The 24,599-nt window shown below is 36.8% G+C and overlaps 2 protein-coding genes and 1 pseudogene across 4 annotated transcripts; 2 read left to right on the top strand and 1 right to left on the bottom strand.

The window, feature by feature from the left end:
• Positions 1 to 292: 292 nt before the first annotated feature.
• On the bottom strand, positions 293 to 1,476 carry LOC112803070 (cytochrome P450 77A3-like; annotated as a pseudogene).
• Positions 1,477 to 1,778: 302 nt separating this feature from the next.
• LOC112796210 (putative F-box/LRR-repeat protein 9) lies at positions 1,779 to 4,281 on the top strand. 3 transcript variants are annotated; one of them, XM_072228398.1, is made up of 3 exons: positions 1,779 to 2,160; positions 2,261 to 2,301; positions 3,733 to 4,281. In XM_072228398.1, the coding sequence occupies exons 1-3, from the start codon at positions 1,805 to 1,807 to the stop codon at positions 4,221 to 4,223; spliced, it is 888 nt and encodes a 295-aa protein (XP_072084499.1). In that variant the 5' UTR covers positions 1,779 to 1,804; the 3' UTR covers positions 4,224 to 4,281. The 3 variants fall into 3 exon arrangements, with proteins under 3 accessions (XP_072084499.1, XP_025694350.1, XP_025694354.1); XM_025838565.3 differs by having other exon boundaries at positions 2,261 to 2,310; XM_025838569.2 differs by lacking the exon at positions 2,261 to 2,301 and having other exon boundaries at positions 1,780 to 2,160; positions 3,686 to 4,281.
• Positions 4,282 to 18,031: 13,750 nt separating this feature from the next.
• On the top strand, positions 18,032 to 24,361 carry LOC112796202 (actin-related protein 2/3 complex subunit 2A). Its single transcript, XM_025838555.3, has 10 exons — positions 18,032 to 18,569; positions 20,162 to 20,228; positions 20,363 to 20,570; positions 21,221 to 21,390; positions 22,017 to 22,094; positions 22,271 to 22,403; positions 22,485 to 22,576; positions 23,169 to 23,225; positions 23,407 to 23,472; positions 23,771 to 24,361. The coding sequence occupies exons 1-10, from the start codon at positions 18,508 to 18,510 to the stop codon at positions 23,807 to 23,809; spliced, it is 972 nt and encodes a 323-aa protein (XP_025694340.1). The 5' UTR covers positions 18,032 to 18,507; the 3' UTR covers positions 23,810 to 24,361.
• Positions 24,362 to 24,599: the final 238 nt, after the last annotated feature.

The raw sequence follows: 24,599 nt of genomic DNA, 5'->3' as shown, positions 1-24,599 counted from the left end.
AATTTTTTTGAGAAGTTATAATTTGCACTTTTTTTAAAGATCTTTTTTTCTTAAAAAAAGATATTTTTATATAATAAATAAACAAAAAAGTATTTTTATATTATTATACCAAAACATAATTAATAGATAAAAAGATTTTTTTTGCATGAAATATCCAAACATAAAATTACTTTTACTTTTGCATAAGATCTTTTAAAAAAAGATAACTCGAAAAAAAAAATTTCTTAGAAGATTTTTTTACATGAAATATCCAAACATAAAATCAATTTTATTTTTATTTTTGTAAAATATCTTTTAAAAAAATATCATTTTAAAAAAAAAATCTTTTTAAAAAATAATACCCAAATATACCTTTTATACGATCTTTCTATCTTATCTTTATCTTTATCTTTATCTTTATCTTTATCTTTATCCTTAACAGACAATACTCTAAATAAACTTAATTTTATCATCATAATTTAATCAATTAAACAATCAACACAATTTCTTCATCTTCTCTTTTCTTTTTCTATTCTTTAACAAATGAGTAAACTACCATTTCTAACCACGAAAATTGAAAACGCTAACATATCTACCCATAGAAAAAAAAATTACCATTTGTACCCATAAAAAATTATTTTTAGAGGCAAAATTATCCAAACACTAAAAAATTACCTAAAATTCCTAAATTACCCTCATCTTCACCACCACACCACCTCCTTCACCCAATTACCTTTCTAACCCTAACCCTCTTCACCCAGCCACCACCCCTCTTTCTCTTTCTAATCTCAAATCCCACCACCCAACACATTCCTTTATCTCTCTGTAAAGCTTTTCTTGGACTTCCGGATTCGCAATCAGCTGCGCTATCCCCCATTCCACCGCCGTCGCCGTCGTGTCCTTTCCCCCGTTCAGGAACTTTGAACAGAGGGAAACCAATTCATCATTTAAAGGACCAGATTTTCTCCCTTCAACCTTCAGATCGAACAGTGTATCAAGGTATGAGAAAGTTGTTGCGATTTCGTCGGAACCTGGATTTTCTATAGCTTTTCTTCTCTGTTCAATCAACGGTACAATGAAATCCACCTGTTCCTTTTGAACTTGCAACACTCTTTTCCTTTGTTTCAAGAAGAAAGGACTCAGGATCGGAAGTTAATCATTGAGTCTTGGATTCAGAGTTATGAGAACATTCTTTATCACTTGATCTATTTTCTCCACCTTGTGTTCTTCCATGTTGAGGCCAAAACCCATTGCAACGAGGATACAGAACGTCGCGAACCTCGCGTCTTTGTGGATGAAGACAACGCCATTGTTGTTCTCTGCTTCATTTTTGAGGCGGTTGATGAGCTTCTCCATGGCCTTGTCCCTCACGGTACGGAACTCCCTCAACCTGGTGGAGCTCAGCATGTTCTGAACCACGTTCCGCCGCAGAGACTTCCAAACCGGTCTGTAAACGGTGGCGTTAATGGTGAACTTGTTAGAGCTGAAGATAGTCCTGGTAGGATATCTCATCAATGTGGGATTGGAGATTAGAAAGGAAAAGAGGGGTGGTGACTGGGTGAAGATGGTTAGGGTTAGAAAGGTGATTAGGTGAAGAAGGTGGTGTGGTGGTGAAGATGAGGATAATTTAGGAATTTTAGATAATTTTTAAGTGTTTGGATAATTTTACCTGTAAAAATAATTTTTTATAGGTACAAATGGTAATTTCTTTTTTTCTATAGATAGATATGTCGACGTTTTTAACTTTCGTGGGTACAAATGGTAGTTTACTCTTAACAAATTTATTAAATACTTTGCCCACAGCGTGACTACCGAGTACCGAGTAATGAACAAAAAAAGAAAAACCCGAGAAACTTCTACGGTTCTTCAATGGAGGCGCAAAGGCCAACCGAACTGGCTGGAGCTGCCGCGAGACGTGTTGTCCGCGATATTTGTGAAGGTAGGTGCGATCGAGGTGCTGAGGAACGTTCGGAGAGTCTGTTCGGAGTGGCGCAATCTCTCCGAGGACCCTATCATCTGGCACACCATCGACATGCATCACAGAGACGGTATCGCCTACTGCTCCGGTGACATCCTCAACGCCATGTGCCGCCGTGCAATCGACCTCAGTTCCGGCCAATTAACCGACATCACCGTCGACAATTTCGCCACTGACTCTCTTCTCAAGTACATCACCGATTCGTAAGTTTTTTTTCTTTCCTTTTTAGGTTAAGTTTTCGTTTGGCTTTCTTTGTTTTCGGCTTCGAATTTCAATGTGAGTATCAATTTTGGTGATCATTAGGGTTTCTGTTAAGGTGGAAACTCAGCTGCTGTCAAACTCGGGTGAAGTTGGTAACTTGGGAACTGAGAGCGATTAAATGATGGTGGAAAATCAGGTTCACTCAACTTCACATGAAGTTGATAGCCGAGAGCCTTTAGATAAAAATATAGTCAAATCAATCAAATTATCTAACTGTTCTCAACTATCAACTTCATGCGAAGTGGAATACACATGAGTTTTCACCTTAAATGATTTTATTGATTTGATTAAATTTTTACCTAAATTTCGACTTTCTGTCATATCTTTCTGTCAAGTATAAGGTTGCGATTGTTTATATGCACCGAATCACAAAATCATGTTATTGAGACATGCACACCGAAGGACACCCAAGTTATTTTTTTTCTTTTACTCTCATATCAATTTTTTAAAATTATATTTTTATGGATTTTTTTTTATAATTTATTCGATCTTATATTTGATTTATCAACAAATAAAATACAAAGAAAATACTAGTTTCTCTGTATTTTATGTCCTGTTCTCTACCATATCTTATTCTGTTTTCAAAACTAAATGCAGCCTAAGGTACTAAGCGGATTATTTATTTCAGAATAATAAAATATCGAAGTGTTATTAGCTTCCTAACAAGCAAGATGAACTTGATTTATTTTGAGTTTTGCTAATTGTCAATTTTTAGATTTTACCCTCAATAAAGTTTCAGAATGAAATACTCTTGGTAATCATAGTTCTCATCTTTGAGAGCCAAGTGGTATGTTTATGTTGAAATCATGTTTCTTGTGGCCTAGGACTGAGTTTATGTTGAAATACTCTGGTATTTGTTGATTATTGAAGGCATCTGGATAGTGTAGCTTCAAGTTTTAGTAGAGATTGGAATTAAAGCTACCTCCCCATGGAAATTGATTGTATTCAAATGTGTTGTATTTCTGTCTTTCCTGCTGTTTGATTTGTTTGAATCCAAAGAGGATGTCTTCGTATTAATGTTCTGTTAACACTATTAAGGATAAAACTATAAAAGTCATATGCTGATAATGAATTTGTTTATAATTTTTTATTTTACTTTATATTTTTTAATACCAAACTTGAAATATCAAGAATATTTTTTCTTATATCATGTTTTAAAAGTAATCAGTTCTCTCCTATACTCATGTTCTTGACTTTCATAATTTGTGTAAAACTCACAAAAAAAGATGTATGAAGTAAATTATGCTTCAAATAATACAAGTAAATAGTAATAGAGAGAGCATTGAAATGGGTACAATAGAGTACTCAGTGTTCTAGCTGGTACAGTTACAGTGCATGTAGTTTTTGGTGCTTCTGTTTGAAGTTAAAATAATCATATGTTGTATACAGATACCCAAGTTCATATTTTCATTAGCATCTCTGTTTTTTTAACTATATCTTCCGTTGTTGTTGTCTTTCCATTTACAGCACAAGTAATCTACGTCTACGCCTTATACTATGCTATGATATAACAGATATGGGATTGGCTTTAGTTGCACAAAAGCTACCTCAGTTGGAAGAACTTGACATATCAATCAGCCATTTATCCGAGTATCCTCTAGAAACTATTGGCCAGAACTGCCCCCAGTTAAGAACATTGAAATTTAATATAGAATGCCACAGAACTCCGCACATCGAGTCCAATAAGGTTGCATTTGCCATTGCGGAAACAATGCCTGCATTACACCATCTACAGCTTGTTGGAAACAAGTTGACCAATGATGGCTTACTTGCCATTCTTGATGGGTGTCCCAATCTTGAATCTCTCGACTTACGACAGTGTTTCAATTTGAAGTTAGAAGGAAAATTGGAGAGGAGATGTGCTGAACAGATCAAAGATTTTCGGCGTCCATGTGATCCCATTGATGATTATCCATTTGGAGGTGAAGATGTTAAATTAGAGTTTGCAACGAAGGAGTTTGTGAATGCTGTAAAATTTTTCACATATGATATGATTCAATTTTGATCGTAATGTTTGAAATAATATCAATTTTATTCTTAAGGTAAAATTTTGATAGTCAACAGTTAGTCAAAATTATTTTTTTTCCAAATTTAACCCCTCATTCTTCTAATCCTAACTCATCACTCCAAACCTAACCCCTCCAACCCTTCACCTCAACCCCCCTCCCTCTTCATTATATCAACACTATCCATTCCCGCCTCCTTTCTTCTCACCGATTCTCACTTGTTCCTTCTCACCACCCCGCCTCCGTCACCGTCGCCCTCATCATTGCCGCGCCTCTTCCCTTCCAACTGCCACCACTCACCGTTCTTGTCATCCCATCACCATTGGAGGTTGGAGAGAGGCATGTGGGGCTCAAAGAGGGCAGCGAACATAAAGCGAGGATGAAGGTAGGGAGACGCTTGCGAAGGTCGAAGTGGGCAACATCTGTCTGGTCGGGGATTATGGTAGTGGCGGTAGGATTCGCGCTCTGCGATGGAGGAGTTGCGGTGGCAGAGTATATCAGTCGCCATCACCGCTGCTACGGAGAGGTTTGGAGTGATGAGTTAGGATTAGGGTTAGATGAATGAGGGTTAAAATTGGAAAAAAGAATTTTGACTAATTGTTGACAATAAAAATTTATTATAGGAATAAAATTGAAATGATTTCAAAGTTAAAGATAAAATTGAATCAAATTACACGTCGAGAATAATTTTAAAAATGTTAGGGACAAAAATTATATTTTATTTTAAAAATAATTATTTTTATATTATTCGTGATTTCGTGTGAATAATCATTTAAACAGATAGTTATAATTTAATAATTATGTAAAATATTTTATGTGTTATATTATTAATGTATTAATATTAAACTCATAAATTTCCATTTGTATCATAGTAAAAGAATAGGTATTTGTTCCTACCCTGACCCAACGGTATAGCCCAGGTCCAAATACACCAAAAGACCCAATCCAAAGATTGGCCTTCGTTATTCACCGACCTCTTCAAAAGAGGTCGGACTCAACACAGACTTCTTTCCAAAGAAGTCGGGCTCAAGAAATAGCTGGCAGATAACACTTATTCAAATAAGTAACTGTCCCTAAAATCTCTCTAACCACTTCTAGAAGTCATATCCCAACAATCCTTAGATAAAGGGACGGTTATCCACCTAAAAAGGTGGTACTACTCCAACGGTGGTTATTGGATCACCACTATAAATACCCTGACACTCCTCAGGTATAACCAAGTTCCAATACATTCTAAACCTGCTTAACCCCATGCTGACTTAGGTATCGAAGTGTCTTTGCAGGTACCACCCCCCATCTCTTGGAACACACAACTCGGAGGCAGCTCCCAGACGTAAACCAAGTCGGAGACCACACTCCTCCAGCGCTTGGGCCTCAAACAAGTCCAACCACCGTCCGGTTCTAGGTAAGCCCCGGAACATTGGCGCCGTTGCCGGGGACCTGGAGCTCAACTCTTGATAATGACGGATGATCAATAACATAGTCAGACAACCACTCGACATGAATAAGATGCAAGCATGTTAAAAAGAAGTTGGAATACAGTTTCTATGGATACCAGAAATCCCGTAAAAACTTCTCCCAATGGGCAGAGGATATCAAATAGGGATGATGATTCTACTTCTACAGTTAAATTGGATTAAAAGAGAAGAAAGCACCGTCCCAAGGCCATTGTAGAAAGCAAACCAAGATGAACTCGAAAGCCAATTGAATAAAAGAATTTTCTGTGAAAATTCAATTGGCAAAAGAAGTTACTTGAAAAAAAGATGAACTCAAAAGCCAATTGAATAAAAGAATTTTCAATTCAAAAAATTCAATTGGCAAAAGAAGTTACGTGAAAAAAAAAAGGGACGAATTCAAGCCAATTGAATAAAAGAATTTTCAATTCAGAAAATTCAATTGGCGAAAGAAGTTACGTGAAAAAAAAAGACAAACTCAAAAGCCAATTGAATAAAAGAATTTTCAATTCAGAAAATTTAATTGGCAAAAGAAGTTACGTATAAAAAAAGAAGGGGAGAAAAGGGAACGTGACTAATCCCAACCTCTTCGTGAAATAGGACGGACAATGACATCTGTGCCGACTTACAATCTCGGAAAAGTCCATGATACCCACTCATGGAAAGGAGCAGTTGCATGTTCCAAATTCACAGGTTTTATAAATAAATAAAATATCCCATATTAGTCAGTAATTGAAGAAAGAAGGGAAAACGTTGTTGATAAAAACAATGAAACCTCTCTTTTCAACTTATGCCAAAAAGTGCAGCATCAATCCATTTGAATGCAACCCAATCCGACAATGAAGTGATGAATCCAGTTTTCTCTTCATTGGATTCACATATCAATTACAACAGAGCAGTGAATAACACGAAAAATTCACACGGTACATCTTTCGTTGGTTGCTCACAAATTACATCACTGCCAATGAATATGGAAAGAAATATTCCTGCGGTAGAATTTGATGTTGTTTGCACACCAATAAAGATGGATGTCTTCCAGGAAGAAAACTGGAATCCGATCCAAAGAAAAAAGAAAGTCGGAGTGACAAAGGCCAAGTCTTCATTGGAGGGAATGATGGTCAGACTTTTCTTCAAAAGTCGGATGAGTTGGGAGCTCACCAAAGAAAATCCGACCTCTTTTAGAGAGCTCATGAAGAAAAGTCCGACCTCTTTAAAAGGTCAGACTTTACAACAAGGTCGGATGAGCTGGAGCTCACAAAAAAAATCCGACCTCTTTTAGATCCCACGAAGAAAGTCCGACCTCTTTTAAAGGTTAGACTCTACAATGAGGTCTAAAACCTCATTGCTCAGAAGAATCCGACCTCTTTAGATCCGACAAGGAAAAAATCCGACCTCGTTTTGGAGTCTGTAAAAAATCCGACCTCTTTCACGATCAACTCTACAATGAGGTCAAAAACCTCGAAGAATATCAGAAAGAGATTCCGACTTCTTTTAAAGATCAGGGTCTACAATGAGGTCGAAAACCTCCAAGCTTAGAAAGAAATTCCGACCTCTTTCCAAGCTTAGAAAGAAAAATCCGATCTCTTCTAAAGATCCAAGCTTATGAAGATAATTTGACCTCCTCTGAGGATTCAAGTCTACAAATAAAAATTCGACTTCCTTTAAGAGCTTACAAAGAAAAGTCCGACTTCTTTCTTGTGATACAACTTCGAGAACCAGATCCCAAGCATAAATGGCCATGAGAAGGTCATACGAAGAAATTTCTCAGCTGACAACCTCGTCTTGATCCAAAATGACATCAGACCAAAAGCGGACGAAGAAAAGCCAACACCAAAATGAAAAGATCCAACAAAGTCACTTAAGACTTGAAAAAGAACTACTACAACATACTCAACTTACTCGAAAACAATCTACCTAGATTGTGCCATGTTTACAACAAAAGGGATACTACAGCTAGAAAGCGCACCTTACTCCTTAATGCACACTTTTTCTGACTTGAAGTGACGAGATCCAAAGTGGTGTAAGAAGTTATAAATGCAAATCGTGATCCAACCTCATTAAGCCACTTGTACTAAATCAAACTGGCAAGGGGCAAAGCCTAAAACGAATTGCACAAATAACTTAAGGACAACGTGATCATAATCAAACATCAACACGAAGAGGATGTAAACCCGACGTCACAACAATTTGTTTAAAACAAATTGAGAAAGGATGGCGATTTATAAGAATGCCTCCTCAAGCCAAGAGATAAATATCTGACCTTACTAAGTTGACACAACAAGTATAAAACAAGTTATCCGACCTCCCAAAAAGAGAGTCCAAAATAACTTGTAAAAGTCACATAGCAACAAATAGTAAGATTCAAGAATGGCATGACTGAATACTCGAGCCCGACTTTATAAAGCTCGACCTCGAGTAGGGGCACTGGCTTATCATGAAAGCTAAGTCCAAAATTATTAAAAACTAAAGACAACATTCTACAATGATGCTAGAGCACGAAAGAAGAACGTGACCCCCTTCCAGAAACATGAGAGCAAACTCAAATAAGGAAAGAGCTCTTGAGACAAAGGATGGCTACGAGATTCGCCGCAAAAGACCTCATCTTGATAAGAAAAACTATCAGGCTACTGAGCTCGGGCGAAGGAAAGCTGACAACAAAAAGGATAGGACCCTACAAGATTACTGAGATCTTAGGAAAAGTTATTACAAGGTGACCGACTTAAACAGCACCGAGCTACCAAGGTCGTGGCATGCTTGTAACATGAAAAGGTACTATAGCTAAAAGCAAACTCTACTCCCTGATATACTCTTTTTCCAACTTCATGATTTTTTCCCAAAAATTAAAGGATTTTTTCTGAAGAAGGGTTTTTAACGAGGCATCATAGTAGAGACTAAGGGATCATAGATAGTGAAAAACCCTTAGTAGTAGTAAAAGTACCTTCGCAAATAAATAAAGATCTTTTATCTCTTATAAATTCCTTCTCGTTTTTCTTTCTTTCTACGAAACGCACCGACTTAAGCTCGACAAAGCGTGAAAATCCCATGAACCGACCTAGATGGTCGTCAGGATAAAACGACGAGGTACAAGTCGGTGTAAAGAGGTTATAAAAGTCGATCGTAATAAACTCGGAAATTATCTGACTTACAAGTCGGAAAAACCGAGAAAAAAGGAAACGCATCGCAAAAATAACCTAAATCATAAGAGTTCAATAAATCAAAAATTGAGTATAAGGAATACCAAAAAGAGATCAGGAAACCTATTGAAAGCACTAAGGCAAAAGGCTGTCCCGAGTTGTTAAGGAAAACTTAACTTAAAGAAAGGGACAGTCAGCCAAGAAAAAGGTTTTTCAAAACAAAGATCAAAAAGGTTTTTTCTAAGATTACTGAAATCTTAGAAAAGGGCTACTACAAAGTGTCTAACTTCGAGGGTGAAAAACTACTCAGGTCACAACACACCTCCAACATAAGGAGATAAAACAATTCCTTATGAAAATTGATTTTCTACAATTAACACACACCAATTGAAGCTCGATAAACCACGAAAATCACGGGCCGGTCATATAGAAATCGCCTGGATGAAGCGACGAGGAACCAATTGATGGAAAGAAGTTACATATGCGAATTGGAAAGAAAACACCTCGAAACAGCTCGGGCCAAACGGGTTGAAAAAGATTGTGTTTAGAACAAGTCGCAAAAGTAACTTGACTAAATACGCCCCTTGAGGCATAAATACGATCTAACAACTCGATCCACACGAATAACAAATGGATCGTACAAAATCTCAAGCCCACAATCTCATCTCTACAAGTTCTAAAAATAAATGACGTAGTCGTATAAAATGGAACACTTTCACAAAAACAAGTTGTTCCAAGAAAACTCGTTCTAGCATTCACAACAACATAAGGATAACTTGGATTAAACGAGTTATGCCAGTCAACCATATTTTCAACGAAATTATGTTAAGCACAAGTCGTGTCTATCTAAAAGCAAAGCTTTAAAAGTGATTTGTATGAAAATGAATCACTTCAACCAAACGACTCGTATAGAAAACGAGTTAAAAAGGAAGGATTGAAAACGTTTTTGAACAAAATCGAAACGTAAAAACTATCCTCCAAAACAACTTGGATAAAACAAGTTGTATCATACACAAGGACGACAACCTTGTAAAAACTAGAAAGGGGAGGGAATAAGCATATAATCCCTTCACCTAAGGCGCCAATTTATGCTCGACAAAGCGCAAAAATCACGAGCTGGCCTTTTCAATGGTTGCTCGGATAAAGCGACGAGGTATAAATTGGTGTCCAATGGTTATAATACGGCTTGATGATTTAAAACAACTCAAGCCCATGAGTTGAACAAAATCGAGTAAAAGATAACCATATGATCTAAGTAATTTAAATTGCGCAAAACAACTTGATATATAATGAGTTGTGCTTCAAAAAAGTGACTTGTATAAAAAACAAGTCATCTAGAAAACTCAGAATGAATGAGTTCAACAAAAAAAGGCTTCATTCGAAAATCCTTTTTGCTTGATAGCTCGAGTCCGACTTCATAAAGCTCGACCTCGAGCAGGGGCATAATGGATAAAGCAACGAAGTCCGATGGTTATAAAGATGATCTGATAGTTTAAAAGGACTCAAAATAAACAATATGTACTTGAAACAAGTTGTGAAGTCCTAAAAAACAGCTCGAATTTAAATGAGTTGTATGAAATTAGATCAAGAAATAGCCACGTTTTAATTAAACGATTTGAAATGGAACAAATCGTAAGACCTTAAAACTACTCGCATTGAACGAGCTAGATGAGGTTATACTAAAAAAATAATTACGAGTTTTGAAATAAACGATTTGTATCAAAACAAGTCGTAAGAAATCAGAATAAGTTTCAGAAAGGTGATTTGTATTAAAACAAGTCATGCATCCTCAGAACAGCTCGAACTGAACGAGTTGTACAAAATTAGGATAAGAAATGTTTTCTGGTTAAGCACGATGTGCTAAAACCAGTCATACAAAGCCTACAAGCCTTAAATAACTCAGAAAGAACGAGTTGTACCAATCAGTCTTAGAAAAAAAACTTGGCCAAAAACAAGTCGTTTAAAGAGGGAAAAGTATTTATAGCACGCCAGGGGCATAAGGGTAAATTGACGCGATCATTAAAGAAACGCGCTGTTACCAATGTAACTGCTCCCACGTGTAATGCGAAAACCCCAACAGACGCGACGTTTGATTAGACTTGGCGGTTAGAAAATTTAAAATCACGCCAGTTTTAAAAGTCACGTCAGCTACAGACCAAGTTCAATACTCGAATCCAACTCATAAGCAAAAGAGATTGGACTCGAGTAGGGGCACTGTTCCTACCCTGACCCAACGGTATGGCCCAGGTCCAAATACACCAAAAGGCCCAATCCAAAGATTGGCTTTCGTTATTCTCCGACCTCTTCAAAAGAGGTCGGACTCAACACAGACTTCTTTCCAAAGAAGTTGGGCTCAAGAAATAGCTGGCAGATAACACTTATTCAAATAAGTAACTGCCCCTAAAATCTCTCTAACCACTTCTAGAAGCCATATCCCAACAATCCCTAGATAAAGGGACGGTTATCCACCTAAAAAGGTGGCACTACTCCAACGGTGGTTATTGGATCACCACTATAAATACCCTGACACTCCTCAGGTATAACCAAGTTCCAATACATTCTAAACCTGCTTAACCCCATGCTGACTTAGGCATCGGAGTGTCTTTGCAGGTACCACCCCCCATCTCTTGGAACACACAACTCGGGGGCAGCTCCCAGACGTAAACCAAGTCGGAGACCACACTCTTCCAGCGCTTGGGCCTCAAACAAATCCAACCACCGTCCGGTTCTAGGTAAGCCGCGGAACAGTATTGTTTCAAAATTTAATATTACAAATTCATCTAATGCTATCCTGTAATCGCTTTTTAATTTTCATATTGGAGATGAAATATGCGTTTGAATTTCAGTTTGTAAATGGAAATTTGCATAAAATTGATTTTGTAAACTTGATTTTGATAAAAAGTTAATTTGTGTTAAAATAATTTATGTTTGGTAATCTTTATATTAAAATGTATTATAGTAAAGTAAATATTGTTTGGATCATACTATTCAAAATTACTTCTAAATAAAAAATTATTAAAATAGACATCAATTTAAATAAATTTTTTATATTATTTTATTATTTTAATTTAAATATTTAAATAGATATTATTAATTAATTTTATAATAAAATTAATATTTACTTATTAAAATAAAAATAATATATAAAAGTTGACAAAATATATTTTTATATCAAAAACAAAAATAATACATGAAAAATATATCAAAATATACTTTATTAAATTATATTATTCATAATTTTTTAATATTCTCGATACTCTTTTATAAATTTATTTTGTTCTTTTTAATGGGATCAATAATTTATATTATAACAAAATTATAATAATAAATTAATATACAAAAATTATCCTTATAAACTTTAACAAAGCCAAACAAAAAATTTTTTTTATACAAAATCAAAAGTAAAAATTTAATAAAAAAATATAATTATATATTTAAAATATTTGAATACTAAAGGACTCCAAACAAGAAAATAAAAGGTAGAATTGATAAAACAAAATAAATTCAATCCTAAAGTGATTTTTTATATTGGGAAGCTACTATTTCTAGCTTCTTATAAACACACGTTAAGAAAGTAAAATCACGTTGGCATTTAGAGGAAAAAAAAAAAAGAAACGTGTGTTTTAGCCAATATTAGAATTAGATGTGTTATTCTTGGGTGTGAAAGATGATGACAAACAAATCAAAAAGTTAGGGTGTTTAAATTTAAACCGAATTAAATTAAACCGCTCATCTAATCCAATTTAAATTGAAAATCGATTAAAATCGTATTAATTCGGATATGATTGGATTCTATTTTTTACAAATTGCTGGATTGGATCGGATTTTGGATCTATTTTTATAACCGATCCAATCAAATTCAAATCGCACAATGTGTTATAATATTATTATTTTATTATTATATTTACAATTATACTTAGAGGTAATTAGGGGTGACAACGGGGTGGATAGGGGCGGGTTTTTGCTCTATCCGACCCCGCTCCGCCGTACAACAACTCGCATAGAACCCGCTCCACTTCTATCCGCGGGTAGTAAAATGCTAAACCCTAATCCGCCCCTGCGGGTACCCGCCCCACCCCTATCCGTCCCTATAATTATTAAAATCTAATAAATAAAATTAAATTTTAAAATTTATATAATCATCATCACATACATAACATAAATTAAAGTAAAAATGTAAATATGATACAATATTATTAATCATTTACTAATTATTTTACATATATTATATATATATATTATATATTAAAATTATATATATTATATATATATAGCGGGATGGGTATTACCTAAATCCGACCCGCCCCTGCTCCTCCCAAAAACCCGTCCCGCTAAAAATCTGTCCCGAGCGGGTAGGGGTGGGGTGTGTATCCACGGGTTCGGGTGGTATTGCCATCCCTAGAGGTAATGCACAAAATGGTCTCTGAAATTTTTAACTCGCTTCAGATTAGTCTCTCATTTTTTAAAATGACCAAATAAATCTTCCACTCTCAAAATCGTCCAAAAGTTACTAGATGTTTTAACGGTGCTAAGGTGATGAACATTTGGGGTTAGGGTTTTATAAGTAAAAATTGGATCAATTTGGGCATTTTAATCAAATTTGGAACACAAATTTGAGTTGAATTCATTGTCTGTCCACGTCAGCGTGGCACTTAACGGTACACCTCAGCACCGTTAAAATGTCTAGTAACTTTTGGACTAACGAAAATTCACAATTATGAGAGTGAGGGACTTATTTGGTCATTTTAAAAAGTGAAGGCTGAAGCGAGTTGGGAATTTTAAGGACCATTTTGGACATTACCTCATTATACTTATAACATGTTCAATTTGTTATACATTTTTATATTATTTAGTATTATTATTATTTAATAAATATTTTATGTTCAAAATGTTATTTATTTATTTATTTTAACTAACCTATAATTTTATTTCTATTATTATGTTATCGTTGGTTTTTACTTTTTAAAGATATTGTTTAGACTTGTTATGTTATTGTTGATTATTTAAAATTTGATGTTAAGACTTGTTATATGTATTTAATTTTTTTAATTTACAAAACCGCAAATTCAATCCAATCCAAAGTGTACCACAAACAAAATTAGTGTTCAGATCGGATGAATTTTTTACTCAAAATTAATCTACACCGCACCGCAAACACCCATACAAAAAGTTAGATTTAGAAAATTACAAATCAAATTTTCGGGTAAAAAACCATAATAAGCCAACTGGCTCAAAAAATTACGTAAATACGCCAAAGCAAAAATCGTTTCAGCAATAAGCCAGATCGCATTTTTATATAATTCGAACCAGCTTGGTTCGAACTCTATTTGTTAGTAAATCGAACCAGCTGAGTTCGAATTACGGTTAATAAATCGAACCAGCCTGGTTCGAATTAAGAATGAAGGTAATTCGAACCAGGTTGGTTCGAATTATAGAGAGAGAAGGTTCCCATGTAATTCGAACCGGGTTGGTTCGAATTACACCAATCATAGTTCAAACCAGGCCGGTTCGAATTAGTGTGATACTGAGCTGTATATATATGGTTCCAAACGTGAATTAGTCTCATTAGAGGGAGTAGGATGGCTAGTGAGGAGAGTTTTGTGGTTTTGGTGCACCACAGAGGATCTGTTAATAGAAAAACTCGTTCCGGAGTAAAGTTCACAGATAAGAATCCGCTATGTATTGTCATAACATCTACGACGAGTTATGATGACCTTGTTAGCGCTGTACTAATGAAGCTCGGTCTGGAGGGTGTGAAGCGGGTAAAGAAACTTTTCTATCGCATTCCAGTCACGGTGCTACAGAATACGGTGAAGTATGATTGCTTCACGATTAATAATGATGTGGACTTGCAAGTAATGTTTCTTTGTCGGCGGCAGTTTCCGGAGGTGAGGACACCGGAGTTGTTGGCACGGCTGGTTGATGTTGTATCCAGCTCCGGCGGTTCGAACAGGAATACGAACACTATAGCGAATCCAGCAGGTTCTAGTTCCCGGCCTGCCGTTGCTTCCTCGTCCGTCCCTGTGTACGAACCAGTGGTCCAACATGTCGCCTCCCCATCTTTCGCTGTTGACCTCAATGGCACCGAAGGCGACGAGGTAGTGGAAAGGGAAAATTTGCCTAACGCTTTAGTGGGAGTTGCACCTGTTGGCGTAGGAGACGGTTTTTTGGACGATGAAGAGGAGGATGACGTCGAGCCGGATATGATTGACGATGATAGCGCTGATGATATTGGAGCGACTGGGCCTGCATTGGAGGTAGGTGGTTCTAGCTCTGGCACACAGCAGTATCCACCACATTTTTCCTCGTTGGACTTGGACGCCATGAGACATGAGGGGGTTTTTGGGCATGCTGTTGGATTCGGAGCTAGAGATGCGGAAGGGAGTACTGGTCTGACAGAGTTCCAGGTTGGTCAGCAATTCCAGGATAAAGATGAGGCCCTTTTAAGTGTGAAGACTTACAGCATCCGGCGAGGGGTACAGTACAAGGTGGTGGAGTCCGATCACCGCCGGTATATGGGCAAGTGTTCCGAGTTTGGGAATGGGTGCACATGGTTGATTCGACTGAGTCTCCGGAAGCGCAAGGGCATTTGGGAGGTCAAACGGTACAATGGACCTCACACTTGCCTGGCCACATCCATCTCGAGTGACCACAGGAGTTTGGATTATCATGTGATTTCGGCGTTCATTATGCCAATGGTTAGGGCCGATGCATCCGTGAGCATCAAGGTGCTCCTGAACGCCACGGCAGCGCACTTCGGTTTTAAGCCGACTTACCGGAGGGTTTGGATGGCGAAGCAGAAATCTATTGCCATCATATACGGTGACTGGGATGAGTCCTACAATGATTTGCCTAGGTGGGTGTTGGGTGTGCAGCTGACGATGCCTGGTAGTGTTGTCGTCCTTAAGACGACCCCGGTTCGAGTTGGAGGACAAGTGGACGAGTCTCAAGCGTACTTTCAGAGGCTTTTCTGGACTTTCCCGCCGTGCATCGAGGCATTCCGTCATTGCAAGCCGCTAGTGAGCATTGACGGCACACATCTGTATGGGAAGTATGGGGGGACGTTGCTCATCGCGATTGCACAGGACGGGAACTCGAACATTCTACCTGTCGCATTCGCCCTAGTAGAGGGTGAGAATGCGGAATCCTGGACATTCTTTCTCTCGCACCTTCGACAGCACGTGACCCCGCAGCCCGGTCTGCTGGTTATATCGGACAGGCACAACGGCATTAAGGCTGCGCTTGAGGCCCCTGACGGCGGTTGGCTACCGCCATCTGCGTACCGTGCATTCTGCATACGACACGTAGCGGCTAATTTTGCCCTAACCTTCAAGGGCAAAGACGCTAGGAGGCTACTAGTGAACGCGGCGTATGCGAAGACTGAGGTTGAATTTGATTACTGGTTTGATATCCTGCGATTTGAAGATCCGGCGATGTGTGAGTGGGCGAACCGGATTGATTACTCGTTGTGGACTCAGCACCGTGATGAGGGGCGGAGATTCGGTCACATGACGACGAACATCTCCGAGTGTGTGAACTCTATCCTGAAGGGGGTCAGAAATCTCCCTGTAGCATCCCTGGTGAAGGCAACATATTGTAGGCTTGCGGAACTGTTTGTTCGCAAGGGGAGAGAGGCTGAGGCCCAGATGGGAACAGGACAACAATTCAGTCAGCATTTGGTGAAGTGTATTGAGGCCAACATGAAGACGGCCAGGTGCTTCACGGTGACGCTGTATGACCGGGATAACTCCGAGTTCACTGTAGCAGAGACCACTCCGACTGGTTCTTTCTCCTTGGGTACTTACAGAGTATCACTTGCCTCTCGGACATGTGACTGCGGCTACTTCCAGGCTCTTCATTTCCCGTGTCAGCACGCACTTGCATGCTGTGCATACTCATGGGTCACCTGGACCTCTTACGTTCACAGCGTCTATCAGATTAGCTCGGTGTTCAATGTTTATCGGATGGGATTCACACCTCCGATCCCGGAGGGCTTCTGGCCACCTTACGACGGGCCCACGGTGATTCCAGACCCTGACAAGAGGCGTGCCAGAGAGGGTCGTCCTAGATCCACTAGGATACGGACGAATATGGACCAGGCGGATCCGAATCGGCCAAAGAGGTGCGGCCTATGTCGCCAACCCGGACACACACGACGTAGTTGCCCACAGGTTGCAGGCTCGTCTCAGACAGGACACCATTAGTATGCATGTTGTTAGTGTTAGCATTATCTACATTAGTGCGCATCTTGCTAGTCTTAGAGTTATTTAGATTATTTCCCATGTTGTTAGTCTCAGTATTATTTACATTAGTGCACATGACTTTTAGTTTGATTGTTGCGAGTAGTAATGAATATGGCTTCTTTAATTATGTATTTTTTTCTTTAAAGTTCAATCATGTATGATAGTGGTCTGTACTTTTTTTGTTATGTTATAGTCTGTTTACCTATGTTTTTTTTTATTTGTGTTCTGGGACATTCATTTTGTATGATCAATGAATCTTGAAACAGTTTAGTGTTTATTTTTTCTTATTAAATTGTGTCCGGGTTGGCGACATAGGCCGCATCTCTTTGGCCGATTCGGTTCTGCCTCGTCCATAGATACACAGCTAGCTCAGTCTCACACTAATTCGAACCGACCTGGTTCGAACTATGATTGGTGTAATTCGAACCAACCCGGTTCGAATTACATGGGAACCTTCTCTCTCTATAATTCGAACCAACCTGGTTCGAATTACCTTCATTCTTAATTCGGACCAGGCTGGTTCGATTTATTACCAACAAAAAACCGTAATTCGAACTCAGCTGGTTCGATTTACTAACAAATAGAGTTCGAACCAAGCTGGTTCGAATTATATAAAAATGCGATCTGGCTTATTGCTGAAACGATTTTTGCTTTGGCGTATTTACGTAATTTTTTGAGCCAGTTGGCTTATTATGGTTTTTTACCCCAAATTTTCGATTTGGGTTTTTAAAATTTTTTATTCTTTCTTACAAAATTTACCCATTGATTTGTTTCTCTTTTAAAATAAAAAAATTTACCATGCATAAATAGAAGGCTCAATTTTGTTTTTCTCTTAATTTAAATTCACTTTGTTACAAATCAAACGCTCGATTTTTCCATGCAAGCCAAATCTGAGCTTCTAATTTATAATTTAAAATTAAAAAAAATCATATGAATAAAAAACACACCATTAATTCATAACTAAGTATAATACATGCTCTTTTTCATTACTAAAAAAATGAGCCTCCCAGTAATTGCAAAAGAATAAACTTTAGGCTTGGAGCTTCTCAAACATTAATTGACTTCACAAGCTACAACGGTAGAGTTGATCGTTTTACAAAATGTATCGAGTAAAACAAATTTTAATTTTAAAATAGAAACATTTGGAAATTATATTTCAAAAAAAAAAAAGGAGAAGTCCAAAAGAGGCAAAAGGAATCGGCATCGGGATTCATTGACAGCATCGGGCATGGTATCAATCACAATAATCAGCGCCACCCAGCTTCTACCTCCGTTTCCATTTTCCATTTTTTTATTCTAATTCCCATTCTTTCCAATTCTCACTCTTCAAGAAACGAATCATCCTTTTCTCTCTCTCTCTCTTTCTCGATCTAACCTAAGCCAATTCACTGCCACTCTCAACCCATAATCAACCATAGCAGAGACCAGAAGCTGAGAGCTGCATAGAGATCCATGATACTCCTTCAGTCCCATTCAAGGTTCCTCCTTCAAACCTTATTGAATCGCCTTCAGAAGTATGTTCCCAAACCCTCTCTCTCTCTCTCTCTCTCTCTCTCTCTCTCTTACATTTCATTCAATTCACGAATTTAGGTTCTGTGTTTTATGTTAGGTCCTCTTAATAATACTTTTTTGTTTTCTTATTATTCTTTTGCTTAGAGTGCAAGTTCATGACAAAAATTGAAGCTTTTTTGTTTGGTTTCTGCTAGGTGGGTTGGTATAGTTTGACGTAACTAGTGTACCTAACAAATTATCTATAGAAACTAAGGTATTTATGCAATTGGTCCTTTAATTTTAGGGAAACTTGTCTTGCAAGTGTTATGCTTTAGGTGGAGTTTGGTGTATTTGGATTGAGTGAAATTCTAGAACCTTTTTATGTAAAGTTAGTTCCTATTGTCTTTCAATAAGAAAATAAGCTAAGTGTTGCGGAGAAAAGGATGCTATGTTAGATGAGTGGACGAAGGATTAGGAATGAGTGCATCAGAGAGGAAGTTGGGGTGGGCATCTGTTGTGAAGAAAATTGTAGAAACTTGCCTTAGGTGATTTGGAGACGTGTGAAGAAGACTGGTAGAGACTTGGATCGGATGGAACGGTGTCAATTGCTAGAGATAGTGGGAGGGAGGCCTCAAAAATGCTAAAGGTGTTTAGATGTTAATAGCTTAAATTTAAATAGGAATATAGGATTCATTTTAGAACGTTATGGTCTTGTTTGTTCTGTTTAAGTAACCGTAAAGGATGGGTACCTAGTTTGTGTTATCATCCTGACTTTCTTATGCCACTATATAGCTATATTCCTTATATCAAATAGAAGCTAGTTTGTTTATCCCAAATCCACTGTTGTATCATACCTTTTTTAAATATAAAAGCTATGTTTGAAGCACGTGCATTGGAGTGTAGCACAATTTGCACATTGCTGCAACGATTTTGCTTCTTTACTTCTACCCGAATTATGTAAGCATTGAAAGTTGATCTAGTGACTACTAACTTGGGATCCATCGAGCATTTGCTGAAAAAAGAAAAATAAGGAATTCCATAGATGGATAGAAACAGGAAAGTGTATGGATATATTTCAAACTGATTCTGAGTAGGCACCAAAATAACAGAAATACAAGGGAAATAGCCTTATGTGCCTATTAACCCACAACATGTTCTCTGGTATTATTTATATTAAGCACCAATCCAAATAAAGGACCTGATCTTAGAGGGAGCTTTGGACTTTTAAGCAGTTTAATGGATGAAAGTAGCCATACTGAGAGAATAATTAAGGGACTGAGTGGAGTATCTTGAAATCAGACAATGTTTTTGGGAGGGAGGGCAGGCACTTAAATAGCTTACAGTTAAATCCTCAATCTATCTATTCTTTTTTTTTTTTTTTTTTTTTTTGTTCAAGAAAGATAATTGTACTAGATTCCCTTGTTTTTGGAATCTGTCAATTTCTATTTCAGTAGCAGAGGGTGAATTACAGCAACTGATACATTGATATATGAGTTCTGGTCATCATTATCTATCATTTCCATTCACTTGTAATGAAGCATATTCTGCTTAACACTGAACTTCTGCCTTTATGATCTACGGCATATCTCTAATGACAATATACTGTCTGCTTCAGTCTTGAAAAGGGTATTGAACTGGATCACCACTGGGTTGAATTTGATGATGTTCGATATCATGTTCAGGTAAGCATGATTTTTATGTTGAAAATGATTGTGGATATCATTTGTATGGTTGCCCTTGATCACTTTTTGTTAGCTATATGTTGGTTTTCTGACAGTTTTGGGATGTGCATTTGACCAAGCAAAAATTATTGCAGGTGTCAACAAAGAATCCTCATGTTTTGTTGCTTTCAGTATCATTACCTCCCCCATCTTCAGAGACAATTTTTGTCAATGGACTTCCTTTTGGAGCCATAGACGCAATAAAAGCTGCATACGGAGCTACTGTACAAATTAAAGATCCTCCAAGGGATGGGTTTAACCTAACATTGAAAATAAATCTGTCAAAGCTTCCTGCAAATCAAGGTACAAACTGGTTCTGTATATCCTGCCATCATAAGCTTTCTAACTGCTGTTTTTTTAGCATGGTATTAATGTATTATAGTTATCATGGTTTTAAATTTTCAATATTTTTAATTGACGTGCCCCTTTCCATGAGAAGTTCTTCCTAAATTATTAGCTGCTGTATTTTCTATGCATTAAAACGGTTGAGATGAATTGCATTTCCATTATTATGGGGACTTGTTGCCTTTCTATTTTAATTTCAGGAATCAATATCTATATTTGTTATTTATATTAGATATTGGATAGGATTTGTAAAATATCTTATACTAAGTGATATAATAAGAGGCATTCAATGTGCGTTCACCTAATAGCTTAAGCTTTTGGGATGGTCACTACGTGATATCAAAGCCTTGATTTTGTCAGGAACTTAGTTTCTGGTCTGTCAACTCATGTACTTCATGCTTTATTGAATTTCATGTATTTACTTTATTATACTAAATATAAACTCTTTCAAATGTCAATCAAATTACATTTTTAATCATTCTATGCTTATATTCTATTCTGCATTGAATTGCAATTCTTGTGGATGGGGGAAAAAGTATTTCTAGATTCAATTATTTGGTTGTTGATGTTGGTCTTTTATAATTGGTGGTGTTTCCGATTATGTGCAGATCAAAGGCAATCCTTTTTGGTGAAAATTGCATCAGTGAGGGAGGTTGTCCTTGGTGCACCATTGAGAGTAATTTTAAAACATCTTGCTTCAAGAACTGTTGCTCCAGACATTGATCCACTTGTCGCCCTTGTGCATCGGCCAAGGGAGTCATTTTTTCTTGTTCCGAAGGTAACAGCGTATTATAAGCATGGTTAACTTCTTTTTTAGCCTAAGTATTCTTCACTATCAGTCTTGAGAATTTATCGGTGGTAAATTATCTTCACAAATTCTTGCATTAAAATACTCCCAGGTTCTTCACAATTTATCAGCCATAAGCCTCAAGAATTACCAAAAGAAATTAGAGTGATTTTGGACATAAAAGGTCATCTCTTGAAAGTAAATTATGACCAGCAAAGAAAAAAATAAGAGGGAACAAAAAGAGCAAAGCTGCTGAAGCAATCAACACGTATTTGAATGAAACCCCCTTAAGATGAACATGTTCTTTACTCCAAAGATAATTGAATATGTGCTATCTGAAGAAATTTCTTGAATCACATAACACAAATATTAGTCTTTTTTTTCCCTGTTGCCTGAAAACCTGCAAAAATTGTTTGCTGTTAGCTGTTAATTGGAATCAGAGAAAAGCAGAAAATAATAAAATAAAGAATTTTTTAATATGAAATTTGAACAATTGAGTTTCACATTTTTAGATTTGTTTCATTGCCTTGACTTGATTGAGTTTGCATTACTCAGCTTTATTATTTGGGAGGGAACCCTCTTTCTGGTTCAGATGATGAAATGGTTTCTCTTCACAGGCTGATAAGGTGACTGTGGTGTATCCTATGAGATTCAACGACTCAATAGACACTGTCCTTGCAACTTCATTCTTGCAGGTGTGATTTTCGCTTTTTTTCGGTTAATGCCTAATGGTGAGTCGGATTACTGAGTGTGGAGAGATAAAGATAAAAGAACATTTCTGTTTGCTTCTCGCAAACCGTTCTTGTACAGTGCTATGCTCTTTGGTTCGGTGCTTTTATGGTTTTAATTTTCAGGGTTTATTGTGATATAGGAATTTGTTGAAGCCAGACGTACAGCTGGGCTTCATAATACACCTCCATGTTCGTGGTCTCTTACTCCTCCACAGGAACTGAAAGAAGTTTCTGCTGATGCATTATTGGCTAATGCAGGATTTGTAACATTTGGTTAGTGTTTGGAAAGTGACACAAAGCATACAGCATTTCTTCAGTTTGCATAATCACAATGTAACTTGTTCAACTTTGCAGTTATCTTCCCTCGTCATGTTGAAGGCCCGAAACTGGATCGTACAGTATGGAATCTATCGACTTTTCACGCATATGTTAGCTATCATGTTAAGGTATTTTAATGGAATTTCCTCATCATCACAGTGCGTCTTGTGTCATGATAAATGAACATGCTGTGCTTGTTCTGGTGTAATCATGAAGATAATAATACCATCATTTATTTAGAGTTATTGCATTGTTAACCTTGGTCTTTTACACTATCATAGTATCATCTTTATCAAAGTATCACTGTGAAATAAGTTGTCCAAAAGTTATTTCACAGATAATTAACTGATTTAAAGTATCATTTATTAATTTAGTTTTGGACATTTAATTTTTTCTGAAGATGGAGTGAGGAGTACTGCATAAGTGTGAGATTAAATAGTGGAAAGGATAGAGACACAGAAAGAAAAAATAATAATGATAATGATAATGATAATGGTAGTAGTAGTAGAAGAAAGGAGTTCCAAGGGAATTTGGATATTTTCATGGATATTTTGAACATGAACGTTAAATGGAAGAACAAACATCTTTTGCTCTTAAGTTGACCTGTTCATACTCAAAACAGACATAAGAGGAATATAATCAGATGGAAAATTCTGCTAAATTTAAATAAACTTGCATAAAAGATGTCTGATCCCAGTCTACATTATGCCTATTTAACAGTGTTCAGAAGGATTTATGCATACACGGATGCGGCGTCGAGTGGAATCCTTGATTCAGGTAAACTCATTTTTTGCTTGTTCATAAACCTTTGTAATTCGCAAAAAAAAAAAAAAGAAAAGAAAAGGAAAACATTAACCTAACAAGCCCTTGGCTTTTTTCGACATACATACATTGGTTTCCATTATGGTTTAGGGATTTGTTGACTTTCATAGTAAGAAAAACTGTGCCTGTTTTGTAGGCTTTGGATCGTGCCAGACCAGATCTCGAAAAGAAAACAGCAATGAACAGATCCTTCAAACGGCTGGTTAGTTATATGCATGGTTAATTAAATTTGATGGTTATTAAATAGTAATGTCCTAGTTAAATTACACTTAAGGTCTTCTAGGTTAACACGATTTTCAATAAGGTTTCTACAGTTTAAAGTTTAAACAATTCTAATAAGTTCTTATACTGTACAAACAATTTTCAGCCAAAGTCGTTGTAGTTTAAAAATTGTGATCAAACCTCTATTCGAGTAAATCATGTTTTTCTGAGTAATCTAACATTTTGTTTTTATTATAGTAATATTATAGTAATTCTAAAACTTTTGTACTTGGTTATAGGGCCTCAAAAAGGAGTCAAGAAACAGTTCATTCTCATAAGGTGGAGAAGATGGTTGAGAAAGTACAGATATTCTGCTTCCAGTGGAGAAGAAAGTGCATATATGTTCCTTTGGACCATACAATCAGCCAACCAAGGAATTGTGGCGGCATGTTTCAGTGTCTGCAGATTGCTGCAGATTATGATTGTTAACTTGAAGATTTGATTCTTCTTTTGAACTTGACATGCCCAGCATCCAAGGAAAAATTACTGACCTATTTTTGCTGACTGCTCCAGGTGCCTGTAATTTTATTCATGATAGGAACGAAAGAGGATACAAGATAAATGACCAACTGAATTAGTTGTTAAAATGTACAATTGCAACTGCATGTGGTGTACTTTGTAGGTGTATTTTGGGTTACAGATCTAAATATCTTCCTTTTTGAGGCATTCATCTTGGTTTTTCTTTAATTGTAAAGTAATCTTTGGTATTTTGATGCAAGTTTAAACTTGCTATTGAGATAACATGGATAACCTTTTTGTTTTAGCCATTAAAGGTATTTTAAACTACATGCATGACTGTGTAGCATCTATAAATGGATTTTGGAGTTCAAGTTATCTCTATTGTTGTTATTATTATCACTATTAATTTGTCTCACTGTAGACATGATACATGATAGAGTTCAATGACGTTGTTTGATTCATGTAGCCAATCCCAACTAGTGAAATAAGGGCACAAGACTTTGTTGTTGTTGATTATGTATTATCATTATTAATTTCCTGCAATCCAATATATCATGATTGGACCATTTTATTTATAACTCTGAAAAGAGAGGCCTGAATTATATTATT

The sequence above is a fragment of the Arachis hypogaea genome, chromosome 1 (assembly GCF_003086295.3).
Source record: "Arachis hypogaea cultivar Tifrunner chromosome 1, arahy.Tifrunner.gnm2.J5K5, whole genome shotgun sequence".
Classification (NCBI taxonomy): Eukaryota; Viridiplantae; Streptophyta; class Magnoliopsida; order Fabales; family Fabaceae; genus Arachis; species Arachis hypogaea.
Note: the sequence above shows the minus strand (reverse complement) of the source record. Positions and strands in the feature narration are given on the sequence as shown.